Genomic DNA, 22,546 nt, shown 5'->3' on the forward strand with positions numbered 1-22,546 from the left:
CTGCGGGCGACTAGGTCTAGCGCCTGCCACTGACGATCCTGTTCCATCCCCGCGGCAACCCGAAGAGGCAGGCTCTATAATACAGTGTGGCCAGTACCCCCAAGAGGAAAGAGCCTCGGGGAGGACCGCGCAGCCTGTCTGGGGGTGGAGTCGAGATCTGTACCAAGCAGTGAGTCCAGAGCCCGCACGGTCAGCGACGCGACTCTGCCTCTTTCTCCGAGCCGCCGCGGGAGGGGGTCGGGGCACCCCCTCGGACACGCGACAGGAACCCGGGCAGAGCGAAGAGCCCCCGCAACCCCGCCGGCCGCCAAACCCGCGCCTCAGCGCAGCCACCCAGGGCGGGCGTCCCGGGATACCCGCCCCACACAGAGGTAGGGCGCCGACGTTCCGCTGCGCCGCGCGCAGCCGGAAGTAGCCGGGCCCTAAGCTGGGGGAGACCTGGCGGAGCGGAAGTCACTCCGTGAGGCAGTGGCGACGGCGGCGGTGAGAGGATGAACAACAAGTTCGACGCGTGAGTGGCGCGTGGCCGCCCCACGGGGCCCCTTCCCCCAACCGTTCCCCGCGCCCGCCCCCCAGCGGGGCTGGCGGCGGCAAAACTCCCCGGCGCCGTCCTCCCTCCCGGGCTTGGGCTGCGGGCCTCCCCGGCCCAGGCGGCCGGCGGGGAAGAAGAGGGGGCTGGGGAGGCGTGATGAGGGGGTCCCAGAGACGCCGGGGTCGTAAGGACCGACGGCGAAGCGCGGGGGCCCGGGGAGGAGGTGGCCGTGACGCCCGGAAGCAGCTTTTTGGACGCCCCGCCCCGGTGGGTGCGGGTGGCGGCAGCGTGGAGGGGCGGAGACCGCGGCGGTTTGGGTGTTTCCGCAGCCTGGCTGCCCTGCCTCTGAAGCCGGCTTTCCACGCACGCTGTCTAGCTTGGGCAGGTCACCTCGCCTCTCTGAGTCAGTGTTCTCGTCTGCAGAGTGGGGACGCTAACAGCCCGGGTCCGAGAGTTGGGAAGGTGCAGTGAGACGATGTGGCTGTTGCGCCTAGAGGCTGCTCTCAGTTACGGAATGCCCCTCGTCTTCCTCAGCCTCCTTCCTACTTCCTTTCTTCTCCCTCTTTTCCCTTCCAACACACTCACGGGGAGCTGCTCGTTTTCTTGCCCAGCGAGCACACTTGACGTTGCCCCCGTCTCTACTTCCGTGTCTACCCTATTGGTTCCTAGTTCAGCATCAATTGGAAATGCAGAAAAGAAATGAGAGTATTTCCTTCTAGCGATTGTATCTTGAGGTAGTTTATGTTCTTATCTCTCTTGTAGTAATCTGGTAAATCTGATCTCCAAAGACCTGGATTTCCAGGCCCAGACCCACCAGTTTCCCAGTTATTTGACAGTAGAAGAGTTACCCAGCCATTGTTATCTAAGGCACATTAGTGGTTAGTGCCCTGCTGCTGCACGCCGTGTGATAAAGATCAAATCACATTCAACAGTGCCTAAAGGTACTTTGTGAACTGCTCATAGTGAGGAAGAAATGTAAAGTGCATCACTGTTTAGGCTGTGACCATCTGCTGATGGCAAGTTGGGATTTTTCCAGTACAAGGAGTGCTGGTTTGCAAATTCAGGAGTCCTGGGTTTCAGCACTCTAGGCAGCTCCTCAGGAATGTTTCCTGGTCGCTGAGAAGTCTCTGGGGGCTTGGAAAAAGTCTGCTGCCTAGCTGAGCCCATCTCAGTAGGAACAGCCATACTCCCCCTCCCCCTTTTGTACCCCTCATCTTAAATCTCTGCGGCACCAAGTTCCAGATCTAAGTCCTCCCTTGGTGAAGCTTTCTGCAAACCCTGTTCCTCCACTGAATCAAACAAATCAGAATTTCATCTTAGGAAAACACTTTATGGGTCATCTAGTCCAGTCCTGCCCAAATCATTTAGCAGTCTGCAGTAAGCTAATTTAAGAATGGTAGTAATGGCTTCCATAGGCATCTTGCTAGGTACTTTTCATATATTATTTCTACTCCTAACAACCCTGCTAAGGGGGTCGTGTTACCTCCTTCTACAGATAGGAAAATGAAGCCCCCTGAGGTTGGGTAACTTGTCCACAAAAACAGGAAGCCCATGTGGCAGAATTCAAACGCAGGTGTGTTGTTTAACCTAGGTTCAAATACCTCTTGACAAAAATTAACCTGGATCATTTTTAATTAGTTTAATTATTAGCTATTCCTTATACCGAGTCGGAATTTTTTAACATCTCCTAGCTATGCAGGAGAAAACCAAAGCATTTCATTTATTTGAAATTAGCAATTAGAGACCACACTCCTGCCCCAGGCTTTGAAGTTTATTTCTTTGAGTGATCTCTATACCCGTCATGGGACTTGAAATCACAGCCCCAAGCCCAGAGCTCCTCTGACTGAGCCAGCCCGGTTCCCCAAAAATCTGCAGTTTTTAGACCATTGTTAAATTTTGGCTTCTATACTCTAAACCACATGGTTCCTAAGGACTGGTGCCAGTTTGCCAGCATCATAAAAGTCCAGTGCCTGGAGCTGGGTACTGTAGTCTAGTCTGATGAGCTCAGGTTAAAGAAGAGCTCTAACTTACTCTACTCTGTGGGCATGACTTCGACCTAGGAATATAATTACACCCTACCTCCCACATCTGTCAAGTCAGTTAATGCCCCTGTCATTGATCCTGTTGACATGATGTAAAACCCAAGATGCTTTCACTGTTCTGCAGTCCCAGACTGATTAATTTTCATCTCTAGATGCCATACTCCATTTTGTCACTATTCTCTCTCTGCTAGCTTTTGGCCCTTTTTTAAAGTATTGTCCAAGCCACCTGTTTGGCACTCATCCTATTTATTCTGCCTTGTATTGCTTTTATTTTATTTTATTTTTTAAGTTTTAACTTGAGAGAGAGTGTGTGCACACAAGCAGGGGGGTTGGGCAGAGGGGAGAGGAGGAAGCAGACTCCTCCCTGAGCAGTGATCCTGGTGTGGGGCTCCATCCCAGGATCCTGAGATCATGACCTGAGCCGAAGGCAGACACTTAAGTAACTGAGCCACCCAGGTGCCCCTATTGCTTTGATTTTAGAAATGTATTCGTTAAACATGTTTGTTGTCTGTCTCTGACTGATGCTGGACATGTAAAGATGAATAGACCAAGCTCCTATTCACAAGTGTCTAGTTAGAGAGTATGAGGATAAACCTGGGCAGAAGTTTGATGAGCTGACTTAGAGCCACTCAGTCTGGATAGCCTTAGAGATGCTAATTGCCCTCCTGAGTCTGTGGAGCACTGATTTTTAGTCCTGATTGTATCTTGGCTCAAATCCAGCTTTAGGCTGGGAAGAGTAGCCTCTGGAACATAGGGTGCAAGTGATTTGCCTTAAGTATGGGCTTCGAGGGCAGGGTAGTTGGCTAGCTCCGCTCTCAAATAACACAAGATGAAGGTCCGTAGGATTTCCTTTTACCATCTCTGAAGGGAATCAGGAAGTGTGGTCCAGGGATCTCAGTGCCACTGTTTCTTCTCGGATATAATTATTTTTGCTATTCTTTTTCTCTTTCTTTGTTGTGATTAGCAGCAGAGAAAGGAACTTAGCCCCAAGAAACTTAGTAGCCCCAACTTTTCTTGGGGCTAGTAAACTGCCCCTCTTCAAAATTTAAAGGGAAGGGACCCCAGAGGATATAGTGAAGGCTAAGAGGTAAGAAGAGAGGGAAATGGCTTGAGTCCTGAGGTGTGCCCCAAAGATAAGAATTAGGAGCTGTCTTGGGCCTATTTGGTATAAAAAACCATGAGATATTTTTGATTGGGAGCCCAAAAAAGTAGCCATGACATTATAGCTGAGACAAGTACAAGCATTTATATGGTGAGATTCAGAAGAGGGGAGCCTGATCCAGCCTAGGGAGAGATTAGGAAATATTTCTAAGAGAAAGTGGCCCTCATCCCGAGTCCTAATGGACAAGTTAAGTAGGGGAAGAGACCACACGGTGAGTATAACAGAGGGGTGAGATCGGGAAACTGTAAGTAGGCTGATAACACAAGAGTGGAAGGAGTTTTTTGGGACCAAGAAGGAGGTGATATTTGGCACATAGAGAGCAGGACCTTTGTACCCAGCTGATTCCCAAGTATGTATACCTCATCTCCTCAATCAGATCGTTGGGGACAGGCAGTCTAGCCTCTGATACAATAAGTGGCTTGGTAAATGTGGGACTTGGTGCTATACAGGTTCCTTTAGGAAAGTAAACCAAACCATCTCGAGTTTAGTAAAGGGGAAGAAGTATAATAAGCACAGATAATGTTCTCCCAGAAGTCTGGGGAGGTCAAACTAAATCAACAAGATGGCAGCATCAAAAACAAAGCCACTTTTCTCACCACTTTCTCTCTCCATTTCCTTTCTCCCTACTGGTTTTCTTTGCTCTTGTTCATTGTCTACCCTCATTGCTTTTCTCATGTGGGAGCCATGTAGTTGTCCCAGTTTCTGAATCTGTGTGGTCTTTCATCTCCTGGATGAAAAGCCAAGGAAGGAATCTACTCATAATTATGAGCAAGACCATGGGGCATCAGCTACTGGCCAGGCTGGAATGCCCTTTATTCAAGTGCCTTCATACTCATTCCTTGAACATAGTGGGGTAGGGTCATTTATGGCATCATGCACCTGAGTATACCCTACAAGTAGGGCTGTGAAATGAGCAGAAAAGGCACCTCATCACATGGCTAGTTTGTGCATTCTAATATTTATTGAGTGCTTTTTATGGGCTATGCACTGGAAATTTATGGGCAAAAGAAAATGCAAAATACTTTGCAACATGTTTCTGTAGGTATATAAGGTTATCATTTGAGCATTTCTAGATCCTTTCTTGAGAATTACCTAATTCCATTTGACTAGATAGTCATTAGGGCCAAAGGTGATTTTGGAGAAGAGCCATGATAAGCTAATGGTCCAGCTCTAAATTAAATGACGTTCTTACTCTCTTTGTGAATCCACCTTCCGTTTATCTTTTTGTCTGAATCCAGTGAGCTTTAGATGTACCTGAAAGCCTTAGGGTAGTTCACTGCTTCTAGAAGGATAGCATCTACTGTACATTTGACAAGTCTTACCAGGCAAGAAGACATTCATTCCCTCTTTCAGTCATTTCTTTTTCTTTTCGTTTAACATTGATTCATGTTTAATGTTTAACATTGTGTAACATGTTAGGGCAACATCTTCTTGTCCTTGGTGCTGGAGATACAAAGATTAAAAAGACTTCTAAGAGATCCCTCTATTTAATAGGAAGAATAGACATAGGAGGAGTGGCACCTGAGGCTGAGGGGTAGTGTTTGCAGAGGAATAGCTGTGGGACTATAGATTGCTTTGGGAGATGGGAAGGGAAAGAAATATCAGTAGGCAAGAATCAAATTCTAGAGGATCTTAAATTTCATTGTACTTTATCCTACAAGGTGTGCATCAAAAGGCAAGGGATGGTTTTAGGCATGGAAGTTAAATGTTTGATGGTTTTAAGCATGGAAGTTAAATGATCAGATTTTTGTTTGTTTGTTTGTTTGTTTTAAGATTTATTTATTTATCTTAGAGAGTGAATGCACATGTGCACATACACAAGCACCAAGGGGAGGGTCAGAGGGAGAGAGAGTCTTAAACAGACTTTGCGCTAAGCATGGAGCCAGACGTGGGGCTCAACACAGGGTTCAACTTCACAACCCTGAGATCAAGACCCTAAGATCATGACCTGAGCTAAAACCAAGAGTCAGATGCTTAACTGACTGTGCCACAGAGGTGCCCCTCAGATTTGCATTTAGAAAGATGCTGGTGGCTATGTGGAGGATGGATAGAGGGTGGAAATGATTTGTGTTAGGGAAACCATTTAGGGATTTATTTTGATAACTGAGATGACAGAGAAGTGGGCCTGAGCTAAAGCAGTTGCAGTGGGGAAGGATAGGAGAGATGGTTAGAAGAAGTGTCAAGAAAGATAGGTAAGTTTTCAAACTTTATTTGAAAGGCCAAAGCAGTTAATACAACTGGATACTCTTTATTATCAATTCATTATTTTTGGCCAAAAAAAAAAAAAGAAAAATCCATTAAACTGTTTGTCTCTTGCTTCTTTGCCTGTCAGAAAACTGGAAGATGGGGGCGCCTAGGTGGCTCGGATGGTTGGGCATCTGCCTTTGGCTCAGGTCATGATCTCCAGGTCCTGGGATCTCTCTCTTTCCATCTCTGTCTCTGTATCTCTCTCAAATGAATATAAGATCTTTAAAAAAAAAGAAAGAAAACTGGAAGACAGTGTTGTTTTGGAATTCATCCTAACTGCCTTTCTGTACTCCCTTGCTCTTCCCTCATCTCTTGTACATCTCATTGTATCTATTTTGCCTGACTTAGGGTTTGTTATTACGATAGTTCATTTGACCCGGTGGCTTTGCTAGGTAAGCAAGAATCAGCTCAGTCATGGCCTGACGTTGTCTTGCCTTCCCATTCAGATTGAAAGACGATGACAGTGGGGACCATGATCAGAATGAAGAAAACAGCACACAGAAAGATGGTGAGAAGGAAAAAACGGAACGAGACAAGAATCAGGGCAGCAGTAAGAGGAAGGTGAGTTTTGTGCTGTGTAGATAGAATTGCCTTTGGACTTGCGACTTGGTTGTCTTGTGGAACCTGTTAGGTTAAGGATACCAGATTAACTTGATGGCACCCTATTTTGGAATATCTGCTGCTTTTTTTTTTTTTCTTTTTTTAGGGTTTATTTATTTGATAGAGAGAGAGAATGTGAGAATGTGTGTGCACATGTGCTCAAGCAAGGGGAGGAACAGACGGAGAGGGGCAAATAGTATCCATGCTGAGCATGAAGCCAGATTTGGGAGTCGATTCCAGGACCCTGGGATCATGACCTGAGCCGAAATCCAGAGTCAGACGCTTAACTAACTGAAGCACACTGGAATATCTGCTTTTGTTCTCAGAAAAAGATTGTTGAATCACTGGCATTCATGGTGGGAGTTAGAACTTTTCCCTTGCCACAAGATCTTGAGATGTTGCCTTGCTTTCCAGCATTCTCCCAGCATGACGAGATATTAACCCTGGAGTTTAGCAGAGCTATTTGTTGCTTCATAAGCTGCTGCTGAGTATTTAATCCTACATATCCCTTGAAATTTTAGACTCTTTAGTCTATAATAATCTAAACTGAAAGTGACTGGGAAAAGAGAAAGTCTAGAGAATGAGGGACTAATAGATTTCTTTTTCTTTCTTTCTTTCTTTCTTCCTTTTAGGGTTTTATTTATTTATTTGTTAGGGACAGAGAGTGTGCACAATCAGGGGGAAGGGCAGGTAGAGGGAGGATCAGGCTCACCACTGAGCAAAGACTCTGAGGTGTTCCAGATCAACTTCTTTCTTGACATATCAAAACAGTTGTTTCTCTCACAAGGCCGAGGACTATCCAGATAACAAGCATTGTAGGTGCTAAGAGAACACAAAGATGAATGAGATTATGGGTCAGGGGCTTCCATTTAATAGTAACAGTAATAATGATAGCTGAAACTGAGCACTCACTGTGTGACGGGCACTGTACTAAGCACTTTAGATCTATTAATTTATTTGATCCGCTCGGCAACCCTATGATATGGTTATGATTATTTTCTTCATTTTGTAGATAAGCAGCAGGGGCACAAACAGGTTAAGCAGCTTGTCCAGGTTACTAGCCAGTAAGTGATAAAGTGTCATAGAGGAGGCAATATTTGGCCTGGGAGTACTTGGCTGAGATAAGATATAAACATAAATACCTAAGATAGAAAACACAGAGTTACAAATGCCATAAGAATACAGAGAAAACGTTACAGGAGCTTAGAGTCAGTTAACCACTAAGGAAATTTACTGGTAAGTGGAATCTTGGGCATAATGCAGGTAATTGAGGATGTGTCCTTTTTGTGGAGGTGATAAGGGGTGACACCGTAAAATGTTTTCTCTGTCTCATCATGTGAAAAATGCCCCAGATTAACACACTTTCTTTACTTGATAGGCTGTTGTGCCTGGACCAGCAGAGCATCCCCTGCAGTACAACTATACTTTCTGGTACTCCAGAAGGACCCCTGGCCGTCCCACCAGCTCACAGAGCTATGAACAGAATATCAAACAGATTGGCACCTTTGCCTCCGTGAGTACTTACCGCTTTAATGTAATGAGTCTTGGTAGAACATTTGTCCTTATATTTACATCATAGTGTTTTTTTACTTTCCTGGTAATTTAGGATTCTGGTTTCCTTATTTGACTGAGTCCCCAAGGTCAGGTTTGTTCATTCTTAGATTTCTCATCAGACATCCATAGGTAACATGCATAGGAATCAGGAAGTATATGAGTTGTCAAGTTGACTGTAAGGGGACAATACAAAAAAACAGGTTTGTTTAAGTAGATATGTACTGAGTCCCTATTGCATGCAAAGTTTCATGGAGGATAAAACATTTTATAATACGCTATATCTATTTTTATGAAGCTTGACAGTAAAGTCAAGAGTAAAATTCAAAAGTTTTTCTTATATTAAGAACCTCCTATTAATGGGGCACCTGGCTGGTAGAGCGTGGAACTCTTAATCTTGGGGCAGAGAGCTTACTTAAAAAAAAGAACAATGAACCTCCCATTAGGGTTTTGGGTACGTTAGGAACTGTGCATAAAGTAGCATCTTTTTCCTGTGTTCAGAAAGAAAATTAAATCCTAATCATTGTTTTTGTAAGTACTGTCAGAGTCAGAAATAGCCCCAGCTCTGTCTCTCTACCTCACGGGTGGCTAAGTTTCCCTATCTGCAACTAACACCAGTCTTGTTCAACAAAAATTTTTATGCACTTCCTACATGCTGTACATTTGATTTCTGGGCAGAATCAAATGTAGGATTTGTTGTTTTCTTGAAATTGTGGAGGTTTTTTCCTATTTAAAATGCAGACACTAGAAACGGAAACTCTAACAGACAGTAAACATTACAATAAATTGGTAGAGAAGAATGACACAGTAATAGGCACTTGATGTAGTTTCCTTTGATCATATAATAACTCTATGAGATCAGTGATATTATCCATATTTTACAAACAAGAAAAGTGAGACTTGTATTAAGTATCTGATCAAAGTGTCAAGTCAGTCATAATCTACTTGAAGTGGAGGAGCCAGGATTGAAACTTAGGTTGGATAGGTTGTAAAAGCTACATTCCAAAACCCGTACATTCTTTCATTATGCCAAAATGCAAGTCAGGTGTCTCTGATTTTTTTAATGCTGCTTTCTTAGACAAACTATTTCTCCATTTATTATTAATCAGATATATGCGTGTATATATGTCATATGCATCTGGTAATCAGATTAGCTGATTACTCTGCTGAGTTGATATTATTTCAGCCCAAAGCAAGGATTTGTTTTAATGAGCCTGTGCTTCCTTATTTATTTTATTTATTTTTAAAAGTAGGCTCCATGCCCAGAATGGGACTCAAACTCGTGACCCTGAGATTAAGGGTTGCATGCTCCTCCGACTGAGCCAGCCAGGTGCCCGCCTGTACTCCCTTATTACTGGTAGATCAGGCTTTTTTGTAATACTAAAAATAGCTTGTGCACTGGGTGCATATTTGGTTCAAGAAATGTTTGTTGAATGAATTCACCAACAGTTCTAAAATGAATTAAGCTCTTACGCTTAGAGAAGTAAGTCATTCTTACAGTGATAAGTGCTATATGGAAGGCTGAAGTGCTCTTGAAGTTCAGAGGAAAAAAGAAATTAATTCCAGCTTGGGGAAAGCCTATTTGGAGGAGATGGGCTTAAAATTAAAGAGTCCTGGAGGGCTCATTCATTAGAACATGTGACTCTTGGGGCACCTGAGTGGCTCAGTGGGTTAAAGCCTCTTCCTTCGGCTCGGGTTGTGATCCCAGGGTCCTGGAATCGAGCCCCAAGTCGGGCTCTCTGCTCAGCGGGGAGCCTACATTTCTCCTCTCTCTCTTTAAAAATTTTTTTTAAAGATTTTATTTTTTTGACAGAGAGCACAAGTAGGCACAGCGGCAGGCAGAGGGAAAGGAAGAAGCAGGCTCTCTGCTGAGCCAGGGAGCCTGATCTGGGGCTCGATCTTGGGACCCTGGGACACTGGGACCCTGGAATCATGACCTGAGCTGAAGGCAGAAGCTTAACCTACTGAGCCACCCAGGTGCCCTTTCTTTTCTTTTTTTAAGATTTTATTTATTTTATTAGGGAGTGTGTATACAAGTTGGAGGGGAGAGAGGCAGACTCCCTACTTAGCAGGGAGCCCAACATGGGGCTTCATATACAGGGCTCGATTCCAGGAACCTGGAATCACCACCGGAGCCAAAGGCAGATGCTTAACTGACTGAACAACCCAGGTGCCTCTTCTTTTCTTCTCTTTGGCATAAATGTTGAATTGACTAGAGCAACATCGTTAGCATCATCTGGGGTATCATTCTTCTAGAATCCATGGATGTGTGACCACTATTGGCTGTCTTGTAATTCAAGGCATCAGGAAATGTCTCACAATATTAGATTCCTCACAGAGAAATAATCACGTTGTGGAACATTTTATCAAATCCAAAGCAGTATTTCTCAGTGCTCCTTAATCCTAATATTTAACCATATTTAAAAGTTCTCAAAGTCAGGATGACTACAAAGGCAGTGTCTTAAAATGGAAAGAGCATTGGTCTTGGGGATCACATGGCTCATCTGCTGTGGTGCTGGACTCAGGGAGGGCAAATTCTAAAACCCATTTTTTCAACCATGAAATGAGGAATGTAGTTGAGATTATTTCTTTTTTCAAAGATTTTATTTTAGAAAGTGTGTGTGTGTGTGTGAGTGGCAGGAGGGACAGACGGAGAGGGAGAGGAGAGCAGACTTCCTGCTGAGCGCAGAGCCTGATGTAGGGCTGGATCCTAGCACCCCAAGACCATGACCTGAGGCAAAAGCAAGAGTCAGACACTCAAGCAACTGAGCAACCCAGGTGCCCCAAGATTGATTGATTGATTCATTCTTTCTTTCTTTCTTTTTATTTTATTTTATTTATTTATTTGAGAGAGAGACACAGTGAGAGGGAACACAAGCAGGGGAGGGAGAAGCAGGGTTCCCGCCAATCAGGAAGCCTGATGCGGGGCTCGATCCCAGGACACTGATATCAGGACCCGAGCCAAAGGCAGACGCTTAGCAACTGAGCCACCCAGGCACCCCACGAGATTATTTCTGAAGTCTTTTTTTTTTTGTGCAGCCTACATTCTGAGTCTGAACATTTATTTTGCGGTTTCAGTGAGGAGTTTCAAATACCAAAATTGCCTAAAGAGAAGGAAGAGGAAATCTTTTGAAGCCTAATAATATTTCTCAAGTTTTTTACTTCATCTCTCTTGCGATTCGGATGTACGATGGTGACTGAGATTCTGTAGTCTGACTATAGAATTGAAGAGACCAGACGGCTAATAAAGCAGTGCTTAATCGGGGAATTGGGGGTGCTGGTATACTTTCTCCCTAACCACCCCACCCCCCAATTCCTAATTCACAGTGAGCTACAAGTTCTAGTGGGTGTATTTTGATTCTTCCTACTGTGTCAGAGTGGGAAAAGATGTTTGCTCATTTAATACGTATGGCCACTTACTCTCCCTAGTTGCTATATACAATTAAACCTAGCGGTTGTCGAGATGAGACGCTGCTTCAAAATCCTATGAATAACATTTGTTCCTGACTTCTTTGTAACATGAGACAGTTCCATGTTCCTATTCTCTAGAGGAACAGCCGCTTCCTAAAGTGTGAGGTCTTCTTCTCCTTAGTTACTGTCCACATTTAGAAGTATGAATCTCATCTCCTCAGTGCCCTGTTTTCAGCTATGCATTGTGATGTCTTGCTGGGTGTTTGTTCAGAGCCTCCTCATTGCTGTGTTGGCAAAGACCAACTGTCTTCACACTGTTCCACATTTTTTCTTTCTTCCTAAAGTGTGCCTCTTCACTGTCCAGTACTTCGTGGGGCCAGTACCTGTTAGGGAAGTAAGGTCTCCTTATCATGGCACTACCGAGAGAAACAGGAATAGCTTGATGAATAGAAATAAGCATGCATCTCATAGAGAAATACGTGTGATAAGGCATGCATCTAATAAGAAATATGTCCAGTTTTCTAACAGGATTATGAAGGAGGGGCAAGGAGAAACATAAATTTTCTAGTTCAGAAGAGGAACTTAAACCCCAAATATGAGAAGCCGAGTTCTGTTTGATTTTGGTCGTCCTGGCCTTACCAAGGGCACCATGGGTTAGAGTAGTGCATGTGGTTGATTCCATCACTTATGCTCAATAACCAGACAGAACTAAATGTATTTATTGTAGTTTGTGCTGTATCTGCCAGTAAACAGTCTGCGATTGAAAAGCGATCAGACTTCATGGGGATATGACTACAGCATGATGACTGTAGTTAATAATACTGTATTTTTTACAAAGTGATTTGGTTCTAAAAAATTACATGTATGTGGCACTTAATATACCTCAAGACTAAAAGGATTCCGCTGTGTTGGGACGCCTGGCTGGCTCAGTCGGTAGAGTGGCACTCTTTATTTTTTTATTTATTTATTTTTTTTTTTAAGGTTTTATTTACTCACTTGCCAGAGTATGAGCAGGGGGAGCAGCAGAGGGAGAGAGAGAAGCAGGCCCCGTGCTGAGCAAGGAGCCAGATACAGGGCTGGATCCCAGGACCTTGAGATCATGACCTGAGCTGAAGGCAGACACTTAACTGACTGAGCCACCCAGGCGCTCCGACTATGAGACTCTCAATCTCAGGGTCATGAGTTCAAGCCCTGTGTTGGGCATAGAGCCTACTTAAGAAAAAAATAAACCAGAAAGGATTTTACTGTGTAATACAGGGTCCTCTTACAGCATGCAATGATTATCCTGGGGCTTTCATAAATAGGGGTCCTGGCTGAGGCTGCCATTTTCCACCTAAAGAGTTTATTCTTGTATCAACAGTATTATATTTTTGTACTTCCCATACAGCATGCCTTCCTTCCCACATGCTTCCCCAAATGAAAATGTGTCCTCCAAAACGTTGAGTCTGTATCAGAGTGTCTTCCATGTTTATGTTCTTCTCTTAAATCTCATACTCATTCAAAGAAAAAGGAAGGATACATCTTTTGTGCTCTGGGGCCTTCTCTCTACAGGTGGAGCAGTTCTGGAGGTTTTATAGCCACATGGTACGTCCCGGGGACCTGACAGGCCACAGTGACTTCCATCTCTTCAAAGAAGGAATTAAACCCATGTGGGAGGTAAGCCCGGAGGACCTCAGACTGCTGTTTTGAGTGTTTGCCGGGTTTTTTTTTAGCCCTGCTAAGGTTAAAAGTATTTAAAGTTTTCTCTCAAAGCTACAACACTATTTGGTACATCCTTGGAGCCAGGACCTCTGGGAAAGGGCACTGATGTCATCGCTTGTCTATATGTTTACAAAGATTTTTTTTATCACTAAAGTGGTATAACAACATTAAAGGACTTTTTTTTTAATTACCCTTATTCCCATTAAACTGGTTGTGTGTGTGTGTGTGTGTGTGTGTGAGAGAGAGAGAGAGAGAGAGAGAGATACTACTGCAGTGTATATGTGATTGAAGTGGGTAAAAAGTGAGCTGGAGTAGCTGGCAGTAGCTGGAGGCCCAGAGCTGAGCTCTGTGATCTCTTTGCTGTAACCCGTCTTCTGTTCTGATGCCAGGGCATTTTTTTAGAAGACAAATGTGAACACATACATACACACCCAACTAGAGGCCCTACGCAACTCTGCATTGCTCACATTATCTTGCGCTCACTAACCCTCCAGGCCTCATCTCCCAGCATGCCCAGGCCTTCCCTTCGGAGCAGCTAGCCTTCTTCTTTGCATATCTCCCTGACACACAGCCCCAGTTTGTACGCAGACGTGTTTTTCTCGATGCCTGCAGACCCTTCGCCTTTTTTACCTAACTGTATGTCCCTCAGGACCCAGGTTAAATGTTTCCACTTCTTGAGTGTTTCTGTCTTGTTCTTCTTTAACTTAGCGTATCTCTGTTACAGCAACACTTGTCAGACTGTACTGCCAAGATTAATTTTCTTGGCTTTCTCCTCCACTAGACTAGATCTGGTAGAGACTGTGGCTTCAGGTCTGTATGCTTGAGACTTAGTGACACTTGGTAAACTTCCAGTGAATGAAGCAAGGAATGATGTATGTTTGAAATCTGACATCACTTTATTTTGATTCCAAAGTAGTTTGACAAAAAGAGGATTATTTTTAAAGGGTCGGTTTAGCCATTCATTGTCGTGACTGGTACCAAGGAGTCCCACCTTGTTTTTCTTTTTTTACCATTTTTTATCTCCCTGGTCCTCCCACCGTTTTTCCTATAAAGTTGAATAACTGAAAAGTGACAAGACGTCTTAAGTGTTCAAGGGATCCTTGGCTTTTTTCCTGCCACATACAAAAGTAAAAGACCGGCAAAACCACATTTTAACTTTAATGCTTTCTCTCTTATACAGGATGATGCAAATAAAAATGGTGGCAAGTGGATTATTCGGCTGCGGAAGGGCTTGGCGTCCCGTTGCTGGGAGAATCTTATCCTGGCCATGTTGGGGGAACAGTTCATGGTTGGGGAGGAGATCTGTGGGGCTGTGGTCTCTGTCCGGTTTCAGGTAAGCTACCCCACGGGCAGGTTTGGTTTCTTGTGTTGCCTTTGCTCTCCTCACTGCCTCTGGTTTGCTTTGACGCCCCCTTCTGTTCCTCCTGTAGGAGGACATTATTTCAATATGGAATAAGACTGCCAGTGACCAAGCAACCACAGCCCGAATCCGGGATACGCTTCGGCGAGTGCTTAATCTACCTCCCAACACCATTATGGAGTACAAAACCCACACCGACAGCATCAAGTACGTTTTGGGGGTGCTTGGGGGGTATGTCCCTAAGCTTAGGAGAAGTAGGTCCTTAGTTGGGCCCGGAGGAATACGGTCAAACAGGAGCCAGACTTACGGAGAAGGGACAGACCAGTCTTCCCCTCTAGTGCTTTTGGCCACTCGTAGCAGTTCTTTGCTGGTGAGGCTCCCTGCCCACCTACACTGTGTGGCGCTTTGTATCAGAGAGAGCCCTTCTGCACAGTCCCTGTTGCGCTGCCTGGGCTTGCTTTATTTACACAGGCTGTCGTGTCTTTCATTCACTAACCGCTATCTTAACATGAAAGACAAAGTGCTCTTCGTTTTCTTGCTGTTTTTTAAGATAATTTTACTGAACGGTCAAGTCCTCCTCCCTGTCCACCCCTCACCCCACTTTTGCATGTCTTTTTAACCTGTTAGCGTCAGTCTGTTTTCTTTGTCCTGGGAAGTTGACTTCTTAATGGGAATAAGACTCCCACTTTCCTGTGTCTATAGAGCTGAACTTGTAGAGGAGGGAGAATAGTGTGGTTGGGAGAGCAGAATCTAAGGGGGAAGCATGAATGCCAAAGTGGGGAAGGAAGCTTTGTGATCTACCTAGGACTTGGGGTAGCTAGAGTTGAATGTCCACAAATGAGAATCACTGGTTGGGGTTGCTCCTTCAGTGATCGAAGCCATAAATAAATTCAGGTTACTATGAAGAAGTTGTGGGGAGTGGCTGTCAGGTTTTCTCAAAACTGGAGGGAGAGCTAGCCAACTAGGAGTCGGGACTTTTAGGTTTAACTCTCTCCTTTGACTCCAGTATCAATATGTGCCTTTGGCAAGTCTGTGCCACTCTGTTTCAGTCTCCCCATCTGTAAAATGGGGGATAATAATACTTTACCTAACAGGGTTGTTGCGAGGCTGATTTAATCTTTGTAATTGAAGGTCCTCAGGTGGAGAATGCTCTTATAGGACGAAGTATTATTACTGCTATCATCGTCATCATTAGTAATAATATCATCATCATGTTATTCTTATTAGAGACTAGTAATGAGCCCAGCGATGCTGTTCAGCAGGGAAACTTTGGGAATCTTTTTCCCATGCATTCACGGAGAATGTTGTGGGTGGAGTTGGCTTAAACCAGCTAAGTGCCAGTTTGTTACTGGGAACACTGCCGCAGGAGTTGGTCCGTAATCATGTGGCTGGCTGTGACTCACCTGGAGCCACCAGCAGTTTATTAGCCAGCCATGGCCCCGGTTGCTTGCCGTAGCAGTTCTGAGTTAGCCTTGTTTTTCTCTAGGCAGATTTTCCCATTCTTCGTTCTGGGAGAAAATAGTTTCTGCCCTCCAGCCAGACACAGTCCAAGCTGGAGGGGTCCATACCACTTTTTCTAGGACTCTTATGTTCAAGGTTCCCAAATGCCCTCCATCCCCCATTCCCCTCAAAAGCAAGCTTTCACCTGGATAGGAAAGGGAAAGAAGGTATTGTTCAACTCTGCCCTCTCCACTATTCTCACTCTATAATACCCTGAGGCGGTTCTTCCTGACTTTTGTAGAAATGGGTGAACAAGTCCTTACAGAGTCTAGGAGAGCCCGTGGGCTTTGCCTTAGTCTGCTTCTCGCTGCTTTATCAAGAGATCTGCCTAGCACTCCAGCCCTGCAGCTACAGGGACCAGAAACCCTCCTTGAGTCCCAGATGCTACTTTCCCTCGCGTCTCCCTCTCTTTCCTCTCCCAATGTGCCCACCTTTTGCACTTCCACTAGAATGCCAGGCAGGCTGGGCCCCCAAAGGCTCCTTTTTCAAAACCTCTGGAAGCCGCGGTTGAATGTGCCATGACCCTCTCCCTCTCTGGATGGCACCATCATTGAAGCTGGCATCACCGGAGTCTCTTGTTCTGTTGGCGTGCTACCTGGAAGATCCTTCTGTCCTGCACAAGAGGAATTGGAAGAGCGTTTTATGTTTTAAGAACAGGCTGACACGCAGCAGCTACAACAACAGCTGAGATCACTTAATAAATGGTGCTAAACTAGCTTGTCTCATGCTCTCGCTCTTTATGGTGCATCAAAGAAGTGGCCTTTCGGACTGACTGTCACCATATTAAGGAATGGCACAGACTTCTCCGTGGAGGGCCATCTGGGGAATGCAGCCTCATTTCCATAAGCCCATTGTAGTGTCACATGGTATTTTGTTCCAGTTCTGCTGAGGTCTGACATAATGAGGTGACATCTCGCTCTCAAAATGAGACCCCATTTTCTGGTACTTGAATTTTAGTTCCCATCTGGTCACGGTGATGACTAGACCAGAGTGATTTCTGATTAGAATTCAGCTTGAAAGTCTGTTAAGGTTGGAAAGGGGGATCCTTGGCCTTTGCTTTGCTGACTTTGTTTGCCTTTACTTCAAAGAACTCTCTTGCTAGGAGGTGAAGCCCTGCTTTTTTGTCTGTGTGTGGCTGTGTGTATGTAGTTTCCTTGCTTTGTGTTAGCAGGGTTTTCTCACTGTGCCAGAGCTGCCCAAGCCACGAACTCTCTGCCAGCCTTCTCCCTTCTGTTTTCCGTTTAGAGCCAAATCCTCTTCCTCTTTGAGCTAGTCCTGCTTGCGAGGTTTCAGGGTTCTAGCCCTTCCCTCTCTCCCGGTCCCCAGGGTTGTTGTGCATCAGGATCTGGGGTGGGAAAATGTCTTCGTCCTGTAAGGTTTGCTCCTTAGGGTATCGGACTGTACTGCACACCAGCCCCTCAGATGCTTTGTGGCTTGGCTTGTACGCACTGCAGCACAGCCTTCAGGCCCCTGACCTGCATGTAGGATTTCAGCAGGTCTCATTACTCTAAGTTTTCTTAGGAGCTCCTACCCAAACCAGAAGTAGACAATTTTTGCAGAACTCTAGGTCAGGTCGCCTGATGATGTCTTGAAGGTGGCTGTGGGTGTGATGTGGAGTTTTCCAAAGTGGCTCTTCCATTTTGGCAGCAACACCCTGCACTTCTCCCGTCCTGATTGACCACCAGGCTGCACATGGCCCGGGATCTGACAGAACACACAACGGGTCTAGCACTGAACATTCTGGAGGTGTTTGTGTGATTGTTTCTCTGTTTATCGCCTATCCAAAATTTGTTGAAATACCTGGAAAACAGGAGATTTGTTGGCATATGGAAATGCCTGTTCTCTATGTTTTCAGCATTTGTCAAAGAATTACCTTGTATGGCCTTTTCCCTCTTGCCTTCCAATATTATGTTACATATATTGACCTTGATTGCCGCTATATAACTAGTCCAGGAGATGAGCTTGATGTCACCATCCAGAGTAAGAGTTGATCGGAAAGCACCAAACCCACACGGAGGCCCCTGTGATCATTGCCAAATGTCAACAGAAATCAGAGCTGTTCTGCTTTGTCCTAGTCCTTGTGGCTCTCCCACTGGAGATTGATTAAGCCCAGGAGCAGCACCAAGAACTTGAGAACTCGGGGAAGTGAAGGAAGAAGGAACAGTTCTCCCCCCAAGTTCTTTGGAGAATAGGGCTGCTGGAAATAGTGAGGGGCATTTTTCTAGGAATGGCTTCAATTTCTCAGTCACATTTCTCTACCTCGCTGTATCAGTCCAGTTTTCAATGTCCTTTTTCAACTGTTCGGTTTTTCCAGCCTTTCCCTAATCATGCTGCTTGTGGCCTTTTCCTGCTATACTCCTGGGTGGGCTGAGGCCAGCACTGCTGCCTGGTGAGCTGCTTCACTGTAGAGGGGATGCCTGCCTACTGCGTCCTACTGTTCATTGCCAATAGTTCCGCCCCCTGAAGGGTGAGCAGGTCCCATTGAGAAATGGGAAACCTGTTCAATTGAGTGTTAGCTCAGGTGCATGGCTCCTCTTAATGAGACCAGTCGTAGTTGAGATTTCATAGGTTTGGGTCCTTGCAAACATCGAGTAACTAACTGTATCCTCTTTTGAGGAGAAATTTCATAACGCAGCCAGACCTGCAAACACCAGGGCATCACCAGGATAAAACCTGGCACAGAGCTACATAAAGCACCAGTATCTTTTGTGAGGAAATTCCTCTTTGGAACAGTCCCATTGAGTTCCTTTGTGCATCTGGCCTGGAATGGAAAAGGGGAAGGCAGGGCCAGCTTCACTCAGTAGGCCACAGCACTGGGGAGTCTGACCAGACCTCTCTGCACAGGAAGTTGAGGGTAGGTGACTTCTCCTTATTACTTTATTCTAGAAGAGAGATGGATCAAACATGGAGACTTTGCTGTACCACATCTAGATTTCATTGTATTTGAACATTGAACTTTGTAGGCAAGAATCAGCCATCCCTTCTATCTTGTCTAAATCAGAGTCATAGCTTGCTGGCACTGAGTCACACTGGCAGAATTGCTGGCCTGGCTTTGCGTTTATGAAATGTCCCCCCATACTGATGTTTAAAGCAAAGAAAGCCCAAACTAGCAGGAGGCTGAGCTCGTCCATGAGGATCAGGTGCCAGCCAAGTGCAAGGCTGTGACCCAGACTTTCGGCAGGGTGGGAGAGCAAATATGATTATACAGGAAGTGAGATATCTGCTGTCAGAGTTTATTTACTGGTAAGTGAGCTGGGACAAGAGTGGTCTCTAAAGGACTCTTTGTCACTCTGTCATTAGAATCTGTTCAGAATTCCCTATAGGCTCTGTTAATCTCGGGGCAAAATTTATTTATTTATTTATTTATTTATTTATAAGAAACTCCATTCATATGACACTTCTAACATTTAACTTGTTCTTTCTTTACCTTTAAAAAAAGCAAGTTTTAATATTATCTAAAATGCCTGAGATGCCAGATGGAGAATAGCTAGAAAATTCACACCTAGCTCTAGGTGGTTGACTTGCCTCTTAGCCAAGCATTGGCCTACAAGAGTAGGAGTGATTGTTCCAATGACTGTGACCAACTGTTTGATTTCCACTGAATCCATGTGAGGAAATCTCTGTACCCAGATTCTTCATGTTGAGGTTTAGCATCTGAAGATCCTTCTGAAGAAAATGGGAGGGCAGTTTCATACTGGAATGGATTAGAGGGGAACTCTGAAATCTGTATTTCGGCAGGTTCTTGACACACAGAACTGCTCTGTTTGGACTAGTGTAGGCCTTTCTGGAAACAAAAGGATAAATGAGACGAAACTTCAGCACAACCATGTAGTTTCTTGTTGACACCTAAATTGCTCAAAATAGAATTGAAATCTCACAGTTAGAAAGAGAGGGGTTTCCTAGGCCGCTGCCCAAGCGTCGGACTTGCTTTGCCCTTACCTTCTTTTGGAATGGAGAATGAAAGAAACAGCCTTCTGATGTCATTCATGGACTCAGGAAGTTCACCGCATCACCGCCTCTCCAGAAAGGGCTGTGGAACAGATGTCTTGCTGTGGACGTTGAGTTTGTGAATTGACAAAGACTGGCACGCTTGCTTGGCGGTCTTAGATTTTTCTTCAATTCAGTTAGCGTGTATGAGTAGCTTTGATAATACTCTCTGGAGAAACCATCAACCACAGGGTAGATCATTAACTTAGAATTGCTGCTGCTGTTCAAAAGAGAGAAAAACTAATGAAACTGGTATAAATATTACCCGGAAGAAGGACTTTGTCATACCAGGTCTCTGTATTTAATCCCTCCCTATTTAAAAAAAAAAAAAAAAAGAAAAGCTACCCATAGAAGGCCTAGTAATGAAGTACATTCATTCTTTGACCGTAACACTAAACTTGGAGTGAGTGACATAATATGTTGTCACCCTAGGTATTTTCATCCCTTTAAACTGAGGGATTTTCTATTTAGAAATACGAAATTACCCATTTTATATATATATATTTGCATATATACAAATTTATTTATTTATTTATTTATTTATTTATTTATTTATTTCCCAGGGAAGATACCAGGCACTTTCTCCCTAATGGGGCTTGAAAGTAGCTAGGGCAAAAAGGTAGGACATCAGCTCTTCCGAGGAAACTCAAGGTGGTTTAGGGCTTCAGGATGCTTGGGAGATATTGTTTTCTCCTGGTTTTTTTTTTGGCCAGGGTCACCAAGGGCTTGTTCTTTGTGGAGCAGCACCCAGAAAGACTATGTATCCCTCGGTCACATTTCTTATCCCTTCTTAACCCCAATTACTAAATTGATTTAATCAGCATGAAAGTTACGAGGAGCATTGATCCCTAGAATGTTGAACTGTGACCTACACAGTTTAAAGTTTAAGTAATAGTTACGTGGGTATTTCCAGAAACAGATGGAACCTGATACAAATTTGGGATGTGAGTTGAGAGGGGTCAGAAGGTTGGAAATGTGAAAGCAGAAAAAGTGCTGTAGTTGCCTCATTATATCACCAGACGTCATGATGCTGTTGGGTACCTGCCCTGACCCCCAGGGTGAGACCTTGTGAAGAAAAATAGTTTCTGCCACCTGTCCTCATGCCCTCAAGGCAGAAAGCGCTGCTGCCCTTTGCCCCGGTGATGAGCGGTGTCTCCAGGGATGGTTGAGCTTAGCTCTGACCTCAGTGGCCCCCTGGTAGACTTGCAGCAACAGGTAGAAGGACTGTGGCAAATGCTTTAGGGATAGTGAGGGCCAGACTTCACCAGTGGAGCAAGCTGGGAGTAGTGCCAACTGCCCCTGAGAGGAGCTAGCCACCACTGCTGATGTGAGTGGAAAGTCTAGGTGGGGAGGCTTACCACTGGGTGTCCGGTACTGGTGGGTTCCACACAACCTGGAGGTATCTACAGTGGGATGTGGGGTTATCGTATCTGTGCTCTTTGTTAAAAAGCCCTTGACCTGAATGTGCTATTGTGTTTTTTGTCTCTGGTTTGCCAGGGCCTGGGAGGAGTTTCATGGCCTGGTGAACAGCAGCGGCCGCTGATCGGACGCTCCCCTCTGTCTCTCACACTCAGGGTAGGGCCTTGTCTATCTTCTCTGTAACCTTGTGACATACCTCTCGGCCATAGGCCCCCTCTTTCCCAGGGCTTGCCCTCTCCCCATTTACTGCCAGTCTGGCTTCTGCCAACATGGAGCCTGCTCCGACCTCTCATCTTTGACTGACTGTCACAGTCTCACAGAAAAGTACTGAGTCCAAGACCCTGGAATCGTCCTCACTGGGTCACCTGTCTCCTGGTGAACCTCTGCCAAGATTGTTTAACTTACTATACCCTTTTTCTCATTTGGAAAAGTGAGGTTCCACTGTCTGAAATGCCTCCGATCTCTTCCAGTACCATTTCATGATTATAAATGTGCCACAGACCCTTTGTCTTTTGCCCAGACATAGCCAGTTTTAAGCCATCTGGCAGTGTCCTGTGACTAGCAGGGCAGTTCCATAGGCTCCAGTGTGGGTTAGGGGAGAGGAACACCCATAAAGACTATGTACTCCTATGTTTATGTTTAGACTGTGTTTACTGGTGGTGTTTGTCAGTTGTGAGCAGTGATAGATCCCAAGGTTTTCACAAGGAGAGTTAGCTGAGGTAGATGCCGGGTGTGCTATCGCTGGCCCGTCACATGCTTACTGGCAGGGAGAGGCCCTGGGACATTGAAGGCGGGGTCAACTGACACATTCACTTTAAGAACATTTGTATTTCAATTAAGAAAGTGCCAAGTCCATGTCTGTCTCTTTAGCAGAGGGAACTGGGTCAATTTATTCTGAATGAGAGGACAGTATTTGCATGTGCCCGCCCTGAGAACGTATTCCTGGACATTAACTGCCCCACCATCCCTGTGAGAGAGAGGATTGCTAAAATTGGACCAGAACATGCCAGCTGTAGTAGCTGCTTCAGAACTCC

At 45.0% G+C, this 22,546-nt stretch overlaps 1 protein-coding gene across 4 annotated transcripts in view; it reads left to right on the top strand.

Annotated features, from left to right (window-relative positions):
* Positions 1 to 395: 395 nt before the first annotated feature.
* The window catches only part of EIF4E2 (eukaryotic translation initiation factor 4E family member 2), a 29,646-nt gene continuing 7,495 nt past the window's right edge, over positions 396 to 22,546 (top strand). The window contains exons 1-7 of one of the 4 annotated variants that reach the window (XM_032857497.1): positions 396 to 511; positions 6,430 to 6,544; positions 7,962 to 8,096; positions 13,097 to 13,201; positions 14,427 to 14,579; positions 14,677 to 14,813; positions 21,591 to 21,668. In XM_032857497.1, the coding sequence (XP_032713388.1) occupies positions 492 to 511; positions 6,430 to 6,544; positions 7,962 to 8,096; positions 13,097 to 13,201; positions 14,427 to 14,579; positions 14,677 to 14,813; positions 21,591 to 21,636 (711 nt within the window). In that variant the 5' untranslated portion in view covers positions 396 to 491 and the 3' untranslated portion in view covers positions 21,637 to 21,668. The other 3 variants (XM_032857496.1, XM_032857495.1, XM_032857499.1) reach the window with 3 other exon arrangements.

Source organism: Lontra canadensis, unplaced genomic scaffold (genome assembly GCF_010015895.1).
Source record: "Lontra canadensis isolate GAN:19392208 unplaced genomic scaffold, GSC_riverotter_1.0 scaffold13, whole genome shotgun sequence".
NCBI classification, from domain to species: Eukaryota; Metazoa; Chordata; class Mammalia; order Carnivora; family Mustelidae; genus Lontra; species Lontra canadensis.